Source organism: Orcinus orca, chromosome 2, assembly GCF_937001465.1.
Source record: "Orcinus orca chromosome 2, mOrcOrc1.1, whole genome shotgun sequence".
Lineage (NCBI taxonomy): Eukaryota > Metazoa > Chordata > Mammalia > Artiodactyla > Delphinidae > Orcinus > Orcinus orca.
In genome coordinates, this window is record NC_064560.1 from 24255618 (window position 1) to 24273354 (window position 17737).

At 39.2% G+C, this 17737-nt stretch overlaps 1 protein-coding gene across 3 annotated transcripts in view; it reads left to right on the plus strand.

Moving 5' to 3' along the window:
- Window positions 1–17737, plus strand: part of SFMBT2 (Scm like with four mbt domains 2) — a 208860-nt gene that overhangs the window by 82188 nt on the left and 108935 nt on the right. For 2 of the 3 annotated variants that reach the window (XM_049705753.1, XM_004281698.3), the window contains exons 5-6: window positions 14655–14743; window positions 16396–16642. In XM_049705753.1, coding sequence (XP_049561710.1) covers window positions 14655–14743; window positions 16396–16642 — 336 coding nt within the window. Of the gene's footprint in view, window positions 1–14654; window positions 14744–16395; window positions 16643–17737 lie in introns of those variants that run through there. The other variant, XM_049705754.1, reaches the window with a different exon arrangement.

Here is a 17737-nt window from a genome sequence, read left to right on the forward strand (position 1 = left end):
ATATTTTCTAGGGGCTCCATTTTTGCCAAGAAGCTCTGTTTTCTAGTCCTTCAGAGACAGAGTCTCGGTGTTTTTATAGGACTCATTGATAGAAGAGAGTTTATGTTTTATTAGTCTTCACACACATGGCAGGTTTAGAGAATTTAACCAGCTCTGGGGCTGCGTTTTATATTCAGGCATGACTCTTAGGTCACTGAGTTTGTCCATTACTTGTAGAATGCCTGCAGGCTGTTGGCACTCACAGTTGGACCTGACTCATTATGTATGAATCATGCCTCTTCTCTTGAAGAACATGTTCTGAATCTTCTTGAACTTGACTTTAATAAGGGGAATTTCATTGCATGTCATAAATATGTCAGATCTCAATGTTGAATGCTTACAGAATTATTCCATTTCTTTTCTCGTGTTATTGTTCGTATTAGGCACGCACACACTTTCAATGAGATGTATTTAAAGATGATACCTTTTTAATGATTATAATTAGCACGCTTACCAGATTTGAATCTCTTAAGAAAGTAATAGTTACGTATTTTCACAGAGTATTGCTCTTTAAAAAATTTCATTCTACGGGAAATAACATTTAATGAGGTGTAGTTGTTGGCAAACAGGAGTTTTATTTTTTCAAACATTTGTTTAAAATTTGCTTACCTAGTAATATAAATCTTTTAAAGTATACGAGAAGTAGATTGGAGAAATCTGATCCAGAATCTAAGGGTTTTTTTGAGTAATTGTGTTTTACGTCCTTGATTTCTGAAATAATTGGTGTTTTGCATCTGTTTTATTCTCTTAATTATATAATACATGTGTTTGGAGGAGTTACTGTTCTAAAATGGAACTTTTATGCATAGGATGTGAGTTAACAGAAATCTGCCTGTTACAAACGTACTCTTTAATATATTTGCCACCAACTGTGATAGGTCTGCTTACTCTGTTTGAGTCTTTTCTTGTTGAATGGGGATGAGAATAACTAGTTCATTGGGTTTTTGGAAGCACTAACTGAGATGCTGTATGTGAAAGAGTGCTTGGTACGTAACGAACACTTAGTAGGTGTCTTTGTAATCAGAACTGTAGTGTCTCATACCCGTTGGGTTGGAGAAAGGTGAGAAGTTGTTTCACTTTGGAAAGCTGTGTGGGGAGCATTTATTGGGGCCTCTGTGCTGAGTGCTGGGATCAACAGTGATGATAAGAAAGAGCATGTCGTCCTCAGGGAACTCAAGTCTACTGACGTATATCATAGCCGTGTTTTAATATGGTATCGTCTCTGTAATCGTTCTTTTTAAATTTAATTTTTATTTTATAGTGTAATATAGTGGATTTACAATGCTGTGTTAGTTTCAGTTGTACAGCAAAGTGAATCAGTTATACATATACATATATCCACTCTTTTTTAGATTCTTTTCCCATATAGGTCATTACAGAGTATTGAGTAGAGTTCCCTGTGCTATACAGTAGGTCCTTGTTGTTTATCTGTTTTATATGTAGTAGTGTGTATATGTTAATCCCAAACTCCTAATATATCCCTTCCCCCCACCTTTCCCCTTTGGTAACCATCAGTTTGTTTTCTAAGTCTGTAATCATTCTCAGTCTTTCTAGGGTCATAGACTACTTTGAGAATCTGATGAACTCAATGCAACTTCTTGGAAGAGGCATTCAACACACACGCGCGCACGCATACACACAAACACACAATTTTGTATTCAATTTTATGAGCTCATTTATTCACTGTACTCAATTTCATGAACTCCGTGAAGGCAGTCACTCACTGTAAGTTAAGAATCTTTGCTTTGGGGATATAATAACTGGTCAGTCTGAGACTTTAGTAATGAGCTTGTCTAAGATGAGGGAATTGACCTGGCTGCCAGGCTTTTGGTTGAGTGATGTTGCCAGCAGTCCAAATATGGCGGCCCAAGAGATGGAAAAGCCAAGCATGAGCTGGACTAGAGTCATGTGTGAAGGGTGGGTCTCGGTCTCCAGCATCTCTTCTGGGGCTGCTCCAGAAAGGTGAGTGGAGGCATAGTGGTCTGGCTTTGGAGCAAGGCTCTGAGTAGAAGCTCAAAGTAGTAATTTACATTTTCCTGATGATGTATGATGTGAGCATTTTTTCATAAGCTACTTACCACATGTATTCCTGGTGATGTATGATGTGAGTAGTTTTTCATAAGCTACTTACCACATGTATTCCATTTTGGTGCGGTGTCTGTTAAATCATTTTTAAATTTTTAAAACCATTTTTAAATCAGGTTGTTTAAGAGCTCTTTGTATATTTTGGATAACTGTCCTTTATCAGATGTGTCCTTTGCAAATATTTTCTCCCAGTCTGTGGCTTGTTTTCTTATTCTATTGATAATGTGTTTTGGGGAACAGAAGTTTTAAATTTTAATGAAGTCCAATTTATCAGTTTTTTTTTTAATGGATAATATCTTTGGTGTTTTATCTAAAAAGGCATCACCATATGCAAGATCATCTAGGTTTTCTCCTATGTTATCTGCTAGGAGTTTTATAGTTTTTCATTTTATATTTAGGTCCATTTTGAGTTAATTTTTTGTTGTTGTTGCTGTCTGTGTTGGGTCTTCGTTGCTGTGTGCAGACTTTCTCTAGTTGCAGTGAGCGGGGGCTACTCTTTGTTGCGGTGCATGGGCTTCTCATTGCGGTGGCTTCTCTTGTTGCAGAGCATGGGCTCTAGGCACGTGGGCTTCAGTAGTTGTGGCGCACGGGCTCAGTAGTTGTGGTGCACAGGCTTCGCTGCTCCGCGGCATGTGGGATCTTCCCAGACCAGGGATTGAACCCATGTCCCCTTCATTGGCAGACAGATTCTTAACCACTGTGCCACCAGGGAAGTCCTGAGTTAATTTTTGTGAAGGGTAATTTTTTGTGTGAGGTCTGTGCATAGGATCGTTTTTTGCGTGTAGATGTCCAGTTGTTTCAGCATCATTTGCTGAAAAGATATTTTTGCTCCATTGTATTGCCTTTTCTCCTTTGTCAAAGATCAGCTGACTCTATATATGTATGTCTATTTCTGGGCTCTCTGTTCTGTTCCATTGATCTATTTTTCTGTTCTTTTGACAGTACCTCACTGTCTTGATTACAGTAGCTTCATAGTAAATCTTGAAGTCACGTAGTCTCAGACCTCCCACTTTGTTCTCCTTCAATATTGTATTATTGTATTGGCCATTCTGGGTTTTTTGCCTCTCTGCATACATGTTAGATTCAGTTTTTCAATATCCACAAAATAACTTGCTGGGGTTTTGATTTGCATTGCATTGAGTCTGTAGAGCAAGATTGCAAGAACTGACATCTTGGTAAAATTGAGTCTTCCTATCCATGAACAAGAATATCTGTTCATTTATTTAGTTCTCCTCTGATTTCATCATAATTCCCTCTTGCTCAGGGGAGGTCAGTCTTTTGTTCTATCTGAGCCTTCAACTGATTGGACGAGGCCCACCACATTTAAGGAGGGCAATCTGCTTTACTCAAAAGTCCACCAGTTTAAATGTAAATCTCATCCCAAAACACCCTCTTGTTAACAGGATAATGTTGGACCAAATATCTGGGCACCGTGGTCCAGCCAAGTCAACGCATAAAATTAACCATCACGGACAGTAATGTGAAAGCTGTTGATAAACAGACTGACTCATGTAATTAGATATATACAAAGGGCATGTGGATTTAAATTTTTTTGCAAGCTGCTTTCTTTCTTTTTAAAACATTCCCCTAAGTGGATCATTGGGAAAAATTTGAATGGAAACTATTTAGCTGCAGCAAAGAAGGTCGCTTTACAGAAAGAAATAAGTCATGTATGAGGGAGAGAGATATACCGATGAAAATAAAATCTTTAACAAACAATTGTCTTATTCCATTGAATTCAGAGCCCTAGACCTTTGTGATGCGTCAGTTCAGCCTTGACTGTTTCTCTGTGGTGATAGCCAATAAAAGACCTGTAGGAAATTTTTCCTAGTAGAGAGAAAAAATAGTTGCTGACTCTTTGGAAGGCTATTCTTTAAAAACAGGGAAATGTTTAAAGCAATAGCAGAAATGTCTATAAAGTGAGATATTGACAGCTAGAGAATAATTGAAGGGAAACGTGCAAGAATGAGAGAAATTCCATGTTTTATTGGATAAAAGTCTTTAACCAGCAAACAGTGATAAGGTTTTAAATTTCTTCTAATAGTTTTAGAGGCTGTTTATCTTCTAGGCTCCTAAAGATATGATGCAGAGTAATATGAGTTATACCTTGAGAATGTCATAAATAGTTCTTATCTTTATGGCTTTTGTATTGTAAATTATGGCTGTTTATTGGGCTCAGAGGTCCTGGGGAACTTCAGAGAAAGCAGTTGGTCCCTTGGAGATTAAGCTGTGGATATATAGTACCTTGTGTTTCTTTAATCTCTGGGTGATGCCCTTGTCTGAAATGAACAGTATCAGTGTTGCCTAATGCAGTAATACCATGTACTCACCCAGAAGGAGAACTCAAGAGAAATACTAAATTTCTGTCCTATCTCATAAGGTGTTTAATGCTGACCCAATTAAAGGAATGATCTCTCGCTTTCTGGGTTATGTGTGCCGAAACTAAAATCTTAAACAGTAACTTACATCATATGTAAGCAGTTACGAGCCAGGCAAATACTGGGTTGGCCAAAAATTTCTTTCGGGTTTTCCGTAAGATGTTGCAAAAACCCGCACGAACTTTTTGGCCAACCCAGTAAAAGAAGAAACAAAAAGCAATGGCAGTTCCTTTATGAATGCTTGTGGTGTACTATGGTGCTAAATCATATTTTATCGAAAGGTCTGTGTAATATCCATGGTAACGGTAGTTCCTAATCTGAATTCAACAAGTTCTCTTTCATCCAAAGATTAGTTAAAAAACAGACACAATTTATAAAACCATCTAATCTGTCAGACCTTCCCTCCTGTGATAAAATTTTATTAAACACCTACTATATGCAGTTGTTATAGGTACACGTATATAGTAGTAAGGCAGTGATATGATAATTCCTAGGCTCACGGAGTCATCAGGCGGGGACTCATTACACAAATGAGTATGAACATGTCATTATAAATTGTACTAAGTCTAGGGAGGGAAAGAATGTGGGATTCCAGAAGAGAACACAGTTTATCATGGAAATTAGGGAAGATCAGGGAGGATGTGAGATGAGGAGGGGTTGGTTGGGGCGAGATGGGGGAAAGTGTTTCTATGAAGAAGGAAGAGGATGTGCAGAGCCCTAATGCAGCCCTTTGGAAGAGATGGGTTTAGAGAAAACCAGCATAGAGAGCAAAGGGAAGAAGAGTGGAGTGGCCCCAGTGATGCGGGATGTTGAGCCTGGCTTAGGAGTTAGAAATTTATTCCAAGATTCAGTGTCTGGACAACATGATCTCATGCCTTGTTTTAAAAGGCTCATGTTGAATATGATATACAAAGTTAAGACCTTTGCTATATCTAATGAAGAATTAACATCTACCATAAATAAAGAGCTCCTACAAATTGGCATTAAAAAAAAAAAGGTATCTCTATAGAAAAATACATGAAGAGTAAGTTCCCAGAAAAGAAATCTGAATTGTCATCATGTTTTTTTGATACTAAGCCTCCCTGATATCAATAAAGTGAAAACTAAAAAATCAGTTTCGTATGGTTGAGATTGTTAACAAAATCAGAGAAGTCTGAGAATATAAAATACTGGCAAGAATGGGGGGAAATGGGAAATTTTATATACGCATGGTCATTGTTCAAATTGCAAGCATAATTTTGGAGGGCAGTTTGCTGATATCTAGTAAATCCTTTGCTCTTCTACTCCCAGGAATTGATCCTATGGAATGTCTCCTGTAAAATTTAATGGCCTAGGGCCTTCCCTGGTGGCACAGTGGTTGAGAGTCCGCCTGCCGATGCAGGGGACACAGGTTCATGCCCTGGTCCGGGAAGATCCCACATGCCGCCGAGTGGCTGGGCCCGTGAGCCATGGCCGCTGAGCCTGCGAGTCCGGAGCCTGTGCTCTGCAACAGGAGAGGCCACAGCAGTGAGAGGCCCGCATACCGCCAAAAAAAAAAAAAAAAAAAAAAAAAAATTTAGTGGTCTAATCTCAGCCTTACTCTTCCTTGTCCTATCAGCAGCATTTGACACAGTTGATCATTCTCTTCTTGGTGGAAGTTCTGGGGGGTGAAGTTGAAGGGGCTGAACAGTGACTGAAGAGTTAAGTCTTCTTTGCTAAGTTTGGTTTTGGAGGGGAGCAGGGAGGTAGGAAATTGTCAGACAAGTGAGTTCGAGGGCTTTTTTTAAAAAAAAAGGGATGAGTGATTCCAGAACTTGTGGGTGATGGTTTAGCCCAGTGTTTTTCTTTCCCCAGCAGTTCTAAGTCTAGTCGCTGTAGTTTTAGAGGGGCCTGGGTGGTGAGTCTGAGTGAGGCTTAGTGGGGACAGAGGATGGGAAGGTTGAAGGACTCAGTGTGTGTGGACCTGGGCTGGGCAAGATTGGGAGTGGGTGGATTTTTAAAAATTTCATTGGAGTAGAGTTGATTTACAATGTTTCATTTAGTTTCAAGTGTACAGCAAAGTGATTCAGTTATACCTACATATATATCTATTTTTTCTCATTTTCTTTTCCCATATAGGTTATTCCTATATTACATACAGGAATAAAGAGTAGAGTTCCTTGTGCTAGACAGTAGGTCCTTGTTGGTTTGGAAGTGGGTGGTTTTAAAGGAAGCAGAACAGGCATGGCAGTGGATCCCTTAAGGAAAGCGCCACCTCACCTCTTGTGTGTCCCTGACAGGGACATTCCGTGCTGCTCCTCCAGATATTATGTAATCCCACCAAATCCCCTCAACAATCCATTCCTGCAAATAGATATGTAGGGAGGTACTTGCCTTACTTAAACAGGCAAAATAAAATACAAGAAGAGCTTATTAGAATCAATTCATTCTTCAGTAAGTTGCGACTTGCATAAGTTGTAGGAATAATTTAACCGAGAAGTGAAGTTGCAGAGCAACTGCTCAAGCCAGATTTGGAGTATAGGGGTAATGACATCTGGTTTGAATGAATGCTGAGTTCTGTGATTATCTCAAGTGGGCTGTTTTACTTGTTTCTATGTGCTTTTGTGCATAACATAAAGAACAGAAGTTTGATTTGGATGTGGAGGAAATGTACAATAGACTTTAGGAACTATAGTGTTCTCTGTTGTGTCAGTTTAAAATTATGTATAAATAGCTGTGTGTGTAAAACATTCATATTGATGTAAGCACTGTCTCATCTATTCACAACTGATCTCGTTCTCCTAAAAAATACCAGCAAGTTACTGTCTCCAATAATGATCTTTGTGCATGGGGTATCCTGTATATTGTGTTAAGACTATTATTTCTAAGTTTAACCAGAGAGATTGCATTTCACTACCATATAGCAGGTGATCAATTTTATAATAATGTGAAGAAGCAGGAATAGAAGATAAAAGTGAATTGGATTCCCATAATGGTTTATACTGGGAATTATTTTCCATGAGGTAGATTATAATTTTTAAAAATTTTTATTGAAGTATAGTTGATTTACAGTGTTGTGTTGGTTTCAGATGTACAGCATAGTGATTCAGTTACACCTATATATATATCTGTTTTTTTTCAGATTCTTTTCCTTTGTAGGTTATTAGAAAATATTGAGTGGAGTTCCCTGTGCTATACAGTAGGTCCTTGTTGATTATTTTATATATAGTAGTGTGTATATGTTAATACATTTTTTTTAGATTCCACATGTAAGTGGTATCATATGATATTTGTCTTTCTCTTACTTGCTTCACTTAGTATGATCATCTCTAGGTTCATCCGAGATTATTATTATTTTTTGTGCCAGTTTGTCAGTGTTTCATGATGTGATCATGATGGCAAAATTAGCATTAACATCCAAGTTAGGGAGAGGCGGGTAAGAGACTAGAAGGCAAAAAAGTCACCCTTTTTTGAAAATTCTGGAAGGAATTTTTATTCTAATTTTTCAAATTAATAAAACATTAATATGTGATTTTATACTCATGGCCATCATCTTGTATCCATTGATTTGGTGTACAGGTTTATTCAAAGTTAAATTTGGATTGCAAGAAATTGTTAGCCTGTAGTTAAAACATCACTTGGAGACATTTCATATATGTTCTTCTGAAAGAAAACTTAGTATGTTATACAAACATTGGAATGCATTAAAGGAGGAATGATTGGCTACATTATCAAAGAATACTTCACTTTTTACAAGGGTTGATACTTTACCACTTGAGTAATAACTGCTAGGAAGCTTATATTTATTTTCTCATTTAATCCATACAACCATCTAATGAAGTAGCTGCCATTAAAAGTCACATCTGACCCTGTGATAAGCTAGTTTCAACAAAAGATAACTTCTTATCCATTCCCAATATTGAGGAAATCTCTAAGCAATGTGTAGAATATTAAGTAGCAAAGGCCTTTCTTTTTAAGGGATAAATTAAATCATTTATGCAGAAATACTGACCAAGGTTTTAATGAGTAGGGCATGAATGTTAAACGTTCTAATTATGTAGAATATTCTGAGGTCAACTTATTTTTTCTGTTTCAACCTAAGGTTATCATTGTCTCCATCATTTGCTTCCAACAATTCTTAGATAATTTCTTTGTTGAATTCTGTTCTTTGGAGCGAAATAATAATAATATTTCTTTTTGTAATTATACAAGTATATTTATATAATGGAAAGAGGTCTGAAACTTTGAATTGAAACTTTTCCTCCATTCTATGTAAGTTCTAAGGAATGTGTGAGTATGTGTGTGTGTATTTTTGTGCACGTATATATGATTTTTATGACATTCTTCACAAGTTATATCTTAATTGAGGCTGTATTTATTATTAAAGACAGAAATACTTCTGTCTATATGTTTGAACCCCAGTAGTATGTAATGTGGTCCATTGCACTTAGTAGGAGCTTATCAGTCCTCTCCAATCATTTTATGATCTATTCTCTTGTTTGTAGGAACAATTTAATTTGAACCCTATGTGAAATATTAGTACAGATTCTTTCCTTTAAAAATCTCCAAGGGAGAGAACTCTACAGTCTTGTATTCTTAATAGTATGTGTAAGTCCTTCCATTTATAATTCAAGATTCTCTGTTGCCTCATTTCTTTAGCAAACTCTGTGTTAAAGAATCTTTTCCCGATAAGTCAAAGGCTTGCTGCCTCACATTTTGTAACGGCCCAGTTCTCTGGTGAGCTGGGAGTAGCTGTGGATTGAACAGTCTTATTTATCTCTTCTTCCTCCAGAAACCCCATTAAAGTGATAGTAAAGGAATAACAAATACATAAACCAGCAACAGAAAGAATTGCAGAGGCACCAGCGCAGAAAGGAAATTTCATGTTTCTGGTGGCCTGAGAGCTGATGAAGGCTTGGTGACTGCTGATGCTTGGTAGGGGCTGCCGCAGCCCTGGACACACGTGCGGGCTGCAGCTGGGGGGGCCCTGGGATCCCCCGCAGGCACCGGACTTTGGATTGAATGCCCGGTGGGTGGGAGTCCCGCGTGGGGCTGAGAAGCACAGCGTTGCACGGGGTGCTTGTAATTGGAACACCTCCCAGGCTCTGTCTCCCCTACCCCTTTGGTACAACCAAGGACCAGAACCCACAGGCTTCTCCCTCAAGCTCACCTCTGAAGAAATGGGCAGAACTGACCGGGGAGAAGCAGGGAATCTAGTTTGGGAGTTTGCTTCACAGAGGGGAGTTGCTTAGTGCCCACTATGAGTCAAAAACCTCTGTTCCAGGACACAAATCTCACTTTCAGGCTTTCTCTAGTGTCCAATTTAAGTATGATGCACGACTAAAGGCCACCAGTCACTCCAGGAGAGCCTCTGATACAGGAGAGAAAGAGGCAGATAAAAAAACAAAAAACCCATAGGAATCAGAGGATCCAGGGCACAGAAAAGGAGAACATCCTCTAATTACTATAATGAGGGGTTTTGAAAATGGCGTCTGGTAAGAAGAATGTTTAGAAGAAAGGAACAACCAAAGAGCAAGAAAGAACCATTACAAATTAAGAACATGACGGATACAATGGATTCAAGTTGAGCAAATGGCCAGAAAGAAGAACAAAATATCCCCTGTTTAAACTCTAGGACTGTAAGGAATGTGACTTTCCTTTTACCCACAGTGTGTTTGAGTGAAAGTGGCCTCGCTGTTCATGGTAATTGTCCTCCCCATCTTTCAAATGAGCAGAAAGGCATGATACAGCCGACTTCTCCATGGACCTGTCTTTTCTATGTGGTGACAGGGAAGGAGAGGTAAGTGTGTCCATCTGACCCCAGCCCAGGTCTCAGTGCTCAGGATCTGCCTGAATGGGCAGCTCTGATGGGTGACTTTGTGTTCCCCCAGACCAATGTCCATAGGAAACAGTATCCTTGAGAAATGGTGAATTACTTTATGTTTACATGTGCTCAGTGGGGCTGGAAATCCACCAAGAGTGGTGGTTTCCCAAATTCTGAAAAAATGATGGTAATCTTCTGCCTTTCATTTGGAACTCCTATTATAGACAGCTCTCTAACAAAGCAGTTGTAGGATTTGGGGGTCATCTAAAATGTCTTCATAAAAAGAGTGTGTGTGTGTGTGTGGGGGGGGGGTGTTTCCTTTTTCTGAAACTCAAGTTCACGATGGCTTCCTTAGGTGAGATGTGGGTACCTCTCCAAAATGAGGTATGAAAATGAAAAATGTAACTGGGACTTCTAAAAAAGTGAAGTTGAATGTTTATATAATGTTGTAACAGTAGAACCTTGAAAACATGTTCATGAGAACGTTGTAGAAAGATCCGGATTTTATTCTTCTTATGGACTTCCAGGAGATTCTCTCTATAAGTTAAAGAAATGGGAAAATGATTACCAAGTTGTGGATACACTTTTATCCACCTAACGTTGTGGGTTTTTTCCAGTTTAATCATTTCTTTCTTGCTGTAAAGTTCACATTTACTGTAGTTAGGTTGCGTGTTAAGTTTTCTGAGATTTAATGTCATTTGAAGAAAAAGATAAGGACCATAGGGCAAGCAATTGGTTTACATTTGAGAGAGATTTTTCTTACATTCATATGCCTTGATTTTGAGTCTTTGAAGAGAGATGTTCTGTAGTAAATTAAAATTCATAGTTGAAAATTTTTTAGTTAGAAATTTATATGTGGAAGATTACAGGTCATCTTGTATTGCAATGAATTCTCAGGGCTTTCTGGGCAGTTTTTATTGTACTAGAATTTAACTGAATTGAATATTGTCTAAAACAAACCCATTGCCTGGGAATTGTAAATTCATCAGGCATAGTTTTGTATATATGGCAGTACTTCTTGTCATCTATTTTTACATGTGAAAATTGAGAGTTTTCAGAACTAAATGTCCACTGAAATAGTTGTTCTAAAATTAGCACAGTTCCTGAGAACTGTTCTCTTTCTACTTTCTAACCTAAAATGATTGGTGTACCTTTTGTAGCTAAGACACATTTTTCCATGGAGAGCCATTTGTCTAGATATTCTGTGGCAAATAAAAGCTTGCTTCAGAGCCTCATGCAAAAGCATATTAATGGACAGTTACAGGACCTGTGGAGTGCAGGGCCCCGGATATGTCAATTTCACAGCCATCTCCAGTGTTCTCTTGCTGTGACTCAGACTATTTCAATTTCAACACTGCACAGTGTCTTCACAGGGTGCATACGTATTTCAGAAATTCTAATTTAACTTTGATTACATGGATGTTAGAAACAACCCTTAAATGAAAAACTGAGTTTTCTTCTCATAGGGGATGTAGACATAAATTCTGTCAGTCACAGGACAGTGTTTCCCTCGACTGTGCTAATTGTCACCCTTTTGGAATAAAAAACGAAATGCATATTTATCGGGTGCTGTTGTATATTTTGTCCTAATCTTGAAACTTTTTTTAAGCAGTCATTTTCATATTATCTCTGTCTTGCCTGCAATTTAAATGGTTGATTTCTCTGTATGCAAAAGCTTTGAGAACCATAGATGCTAGGGAAAGACTCCTTATAAGTTTGGCATCTGCAAACTCGAGTTTGAGGCTGGCTCTGCCCTTGTTTTTCCAGTGAACTTGGGCGAAAGTTAGTTAGAAACAGCCACCTTGTAGCATTATTAGGATGATCAAAAGATACAAAGTAAATTAAAAGGCTTTGTAAAGTGAAAGATAAATACAAATTTTAATTAATTTGTCTGGTATTCCATTGCTTTGGTCTTCTCAGTCACCTTAGGCAAGCAGCAGAGCTGTCTTAGTGCATTCGGGCTGCGGTAACAAAAATACTGGGCGGCCTGTAAACAGTGGAAATTTATTTCCCACAGTTCTGGGGACTGGATCCAAGTCCAAGATCAAGATACAGGCAGACCCCATGTCTGGTGGGAACCAGCCTCCCGGTTCACAGACAGACGTCTCGCTGTGTCCTCACAGGGAAGAAGGGGCGAGGCGGGTCTCTTTGATGAGGTTACTAATCCCACTTATGAGGGCTTCAGTCTCATGAACTTATTTAATTCTAATCACGTCCCCAAGGTCCCACCTCCTAACGCAGTTACCATTGGGCATTAGGATTCCACAAATGAATTTTGGAGGTGACACAAACATTCAGTCCATAGAAATGGGTGTAGCATTGAAAAATGTTTGCTACACTTGCTAATGATGGAAAAGGACCCAATAACACAGTTTTTGCCCCCAATGTATGCATTTCCTTATAAGTATGTATGTAGAAGGTGGTATTTTATTTGAGGAAAAAAATCCCGAGTAGTAAGAGATGTTGAAGAGGTGGGTTGCTCTTTGCTAAGTGGGTCCAGGTCTAGGACATTGTTGTCCCACCCAAAGCTGGGCTTTCCAACTTTGCCCAAATCCCTTTCGTCTTGCTTGAGTCCCTTCCATTTTGATGTTTCTCTTGGTCTTACGATCATTAATGGGTGATGGTGGGAGATATTGACTGAGCTGCAGGTTAGTGATTGAAATAGCAGGTTGCTGCCACTGTTCCCTAAGCTGTTGGCAGTTCTGCCAAAGCATGTTGAAAGTTTCCATCTGCAGTTTGTGGGAATCAATAAAAAATATCTGGTGAGAATGTGTAATAACTCAGTATATACTTATAACAAAACTAGGGTTGTTATTTATTAATTGCATAGACGTGCCAGGTATGGTTATATTTTTCTGACGGGTGTATCTTCTTTAATTCTTATAGCATCACACAAGGAAAATGTTGTAGCACTAGAGGAAAGAGTCCAAGAGAAATTGGGTGAATTACTCAAAGTCATGTAGCCAGTGATGACAGAGCCCAGCTCAGAGTCCGGGTCTTCGCCACACCGTGAGCTTGCTTTTCCCACCACCGGTGTGCCCTATTTCCCTTGGGTAATAACTCTGTTCCTTTAGGTTTGAGCTAGAAATGGTTGCATCTTGCTTTGAAAGAACCTAAACAATCTGTGAACTGCTTGAGTCTCGAACCTTTCACAGCAGCTATGTATTGAACATGGTACCCTGGGCAGTGTCTGGTCTTCATGGGATGTGAAGGTCGGAATCACAGTGGGTGGATGGGAGTCTGGGCCAGTGTGCTGTTCTCATGTGGCCGAGGTTGTGAATCCTGTGATGCCCTGAGAAGGCTTGGGGCCTCTCCCAGGGGTGGATGTAGCCCTAGCTTTGGGACATCTGTAGCCTGGGAGCTATGGCAAGAAAGTTACATCTTTCTCAAGTCTTGGGTTTGAAGCACTTGTAGAATGCAGGCTTCCAAAGGCCAATATTTCTTTTGCAAAAGATGTCTCAAATGCAGTGCTCTCACCACTGTTTGGGGCCCCAGACAGCAGCCTCTACCTTGGCTTCTCTGCCGTTAGCTTCCTTTGTCTCCCTTCAAGCCTTTATGCTATTTTCAGATTCATCTTATGCAGAGATTTCCTGTTTATTAAACGTGTGTGCTGGCTTTCTGGGCTGTCCACCGTTTTATTCCATTATTTCCCAATGCTCTGTGCTCAGGCCGGGCCGTGTGTCCGAGGGCTGCACTTTCTCCATTTCCTCCCTCCATCACTCTCATTAGCATATGATGTTCCTCTCAGCCTGCAAATCCCTTCTTCCTCTTCTCTGCCTGTATAATAAATCTTAATATAATTCAGAGCCTGGCTTTATTTCCCCACCTGGAAATAAATAAAGCACCCTCATGGAGCTGTTTCTTCTTGGAACCTCCTAAATTCTGTGCTTTGGAATATTTTCTAGGTTTTTTAAAAATAATTTTGTTATTAATGGTTAGTTAATTCATTAATTAATTTTCTTTTTTGGGGCTGCGCCGCGCGGCATACGGGATCTTAGTTCACCGACCAGGGCTTGAACCCTCCCCCCCGCATTGGAAGCGCGGAGTCCTAACCACTGGACCGTCAGGGAAGTCCCTCTTCTTTGTTGTTTACAGAAGTTTCTGAACAGATGATAAGACTTCAGGGCTTCACATTCTTTCATCTCCTTGGTGCCTAGCAAAATCTAGGCACGTGGTAGGTGTGAAGTCACCCACTGCTGACAGATTTGTTGTTGCCATTTTAGTACTTCACTTAAGCACAGCATTTAAAACGAAGAAAAGTCATGAAAGAACACATGTGTACAGAAAAGTGCTGGGATTTTAACATGTTGAAAGCTCCACTGATTTGTTGAAGTGTGTGTGTTTTTTTTTTCTCTCCTTTGTCTCACCAGCAATCAAAGAGAAGTACACGGACTGGACGGAATTTCTCATTCGTGATTTGACTGGTTCCCGGACGGCCCCAGCCAGCCTCCTAGAAGGTGTATGTATTGTTATCCAGCTATTCTCTGTCTGAAGCAGCACAGTTACATGAGCTCACACCTAACAGCACCTTTGCATATATCCTTCTGCGGGTACATGCATCCACACGGATATCGGTGTCCAAATAGCGTAACTTCCTGTTTTTTCCCAAATTACTTAGGTTACTGATTCTAATGGCACTGAAGAATCTTCACCTTTGGTCCAATCAATAAGTGGAAAATTCGCTTTTATGTGAACACATTTTAAAATAATAACATGTTAGGATAGGTATCCACTATCCTATATGTTTAAGACTCTATCTTATGTTAGTGAATGTATATAAAATCCTGTAGAATAACTGTTTTGTAGAGGTGATGACTAAGCCTATATGTGCTGGGGTGTAGTCTCAAAGTGTATTGATAAATGGTTCCATTAACTATTGTATTCCGGATGCATTATGCCGAAATTTAAACACATACACGTTAAGTAATAGAAATGGCTAACCATATTTAAATGTGGTTAAGGTCATTTTAAGGTACTGAAGTAAAAACAGTTTAATCTGCAGTCTTGGTGGTGATATGAAAATAATTTTATCATAAAACATTTTAATATTTACATTCTAGAACAGGAAGAGAAATGTACTCTTATAAATAATTATTGAGTCACCAAATCTGTTTGAAGAATGCCCCTGATAAAGGGGAGAACACAATGAATGACCAAGAATACAGTGTGGATTTTGACAATCTCATTATTCTCTTAACATTAACCATAAATTTCTCACCTGTCATAAATGATATTGATATTTTGGAACACCACGGTCTAAAATATAGTCATCTGGTTTTGTTTTGTGATGATTTTTGCCTCGTGTAGTTTTGTATCTCAATAGCTACTAATTTAATTGTTTGGTTGACAAATCAAAATGATGATTGTTCACCCTTTCAAAAGGACAAATTGTTTTACTCTGTTAAATTTTTTAAACATATTTGCCTGCAAGGCTGGCTGAACAAACACCCTTTTCCTATGCAAACATGCGCTAAGAAGGTTGCTTAAATGGGGCAGGTGTTATATATATGTTGTAAACCAACTATGGGGTTAAGTGTACAAATTACACAATAGTCTAATTTAGCTGATTATTAATGTGTATTAGGCATTCATCAAAAATGTCCTCTACACATATTCATGCATTACTCACGTAATCAAAGTACGAGAGTGTCCTGATTATGCGAGCAGGGCCATCGTAAGATAAACGTCTGCTGAGTCAAGGTATAAATTGATCGCCCCATATCAGATGTGTCCGTCTATGGGAAGAGCAGACATTCCGCTACCGCATGTTTTCTAGCTCAAGGCAAATTTGGTGTAACGCTTCTTAAAAGCACCCTCGTTCCTCACAAATGCAGTTTTATCTGGGAAGGGTGATTTGTTTGGTGAGAACTTAGCACAAACTGTCATTTTCTATTTACTTGTGGCTTTGTTGTTGGATACAGAGTCGGGTATAATGGATGTGTGCGCGGGAGGGGAGGGGAGGGCGGGGGCAGTGGGGTGGAGGGAAACACCAGACTGTTTGCCAGTAGCTTGGATGATGGTGTGAAAAAATATTATCTTCTGCTGTCATCTGTTTCCATGAGAACCTTAAAATAAAGTTTAAAATAAGGAGTTTTGCTTCTGTTTAAACAGCCTCTGCGAGGGAAAGGCCCTATAGACCTCATTACAGTTGATTCCTTAATAGAGCTCCAGGATTCTCAGAGCCCTTTTCAGTACTGGATAGTTAGTGTGATTGAGAATGTTGGAGGAAGATTACGCCTTCGCTATGTGGGATTGGAGGACACTGAATCCTATGACCAGTGGTTGTTTTACTTGGATTACAGACTTCGACCAGTTGGTTGGTGTCAAGAGAATAAATACAGAATGGACCCACCTTCAGGTAAGGGCCAGAGCTTTGGCTGCTCTCAAGCGTTTTAGAAAGAGATGTGATTATTTTCCTGGATGTCTCTCTGGAAAATGTATTAGCTCTGTGGTGTCTTTTACATCTGTACTTGTGGATATGAAGCGTTTTAACTTCAAATACTTTCTGTAGCAAATAGAACCCAAGACTTCTATGAATAGCGTTCAAAAATGAGAAAGCAGAGCTGGAGGCCGTGGAGAAGTTGATCTGGTTCCTTTGCAATCAATGGTTTGGAAATGAAACACACACTATAGTGGGACTTGGTGATATTCTCTCTTTTTCTTTAGGAATTTGATAGTCTTGCAAGTAGGTTCTAAAGTCTTTGTACTTCTGCCCGTCCACCCATCCACCCACCCACCCATCCATCATCCATCCACCCACCCATCCATCCATCCGTCCATCCATCCATGCGTCTGAATATCCAAACCAAATGCTTATCATTATGTTATCTGTCCTGACCTGGAAATAGCAAAGAGAAAATCATCATGCTTTTTTCCCTGGCATATCATAGACTTTTAAGTAGCTTCAAATACCTTGTCAAATGACTTTCCAGAGACTTAATTGGGTAGAAGAGTGCATTATTCTTCCTGACATACCTAACTGGGCAAAAATCTCAATGTTTCTGAAATAACCATTCTTGAATGTTTACTACATGCCAGGTGAGTTTACATCTGCTCGGATGTTTATTTTGATTCCAAAAAACTATTTCATGTGACTATTTCCTTTTACAGCAGAGAAAATTTGAGACTGAGTTTAAGCTACTTGTCCAAGATCACCCAGTCTGTAGGAGGAACGTGCTGTAATTCAAATTCCCAGGTCCCCTCCCTCTTCCATCCAGTTCCCCCTGCTGCCTCTGACTGGCCTTACCAACCTTTCGATATGTAGCTTCAGAACAAAAATGTTGGATTCTTATGGAATTAAAGACGCCAAGGAAGGAATACTCCTTTCTTCCCAAATTTGCTGATTTTCATTTTGGTCAATTTCACAGGTTTATTGGAAGCAAAGACTTGGCTCTTTCCTTCATTAAAATTGCCAGAGACTTTTTTTCCCTCCCATCTTAGTTGCCAGTGTTAG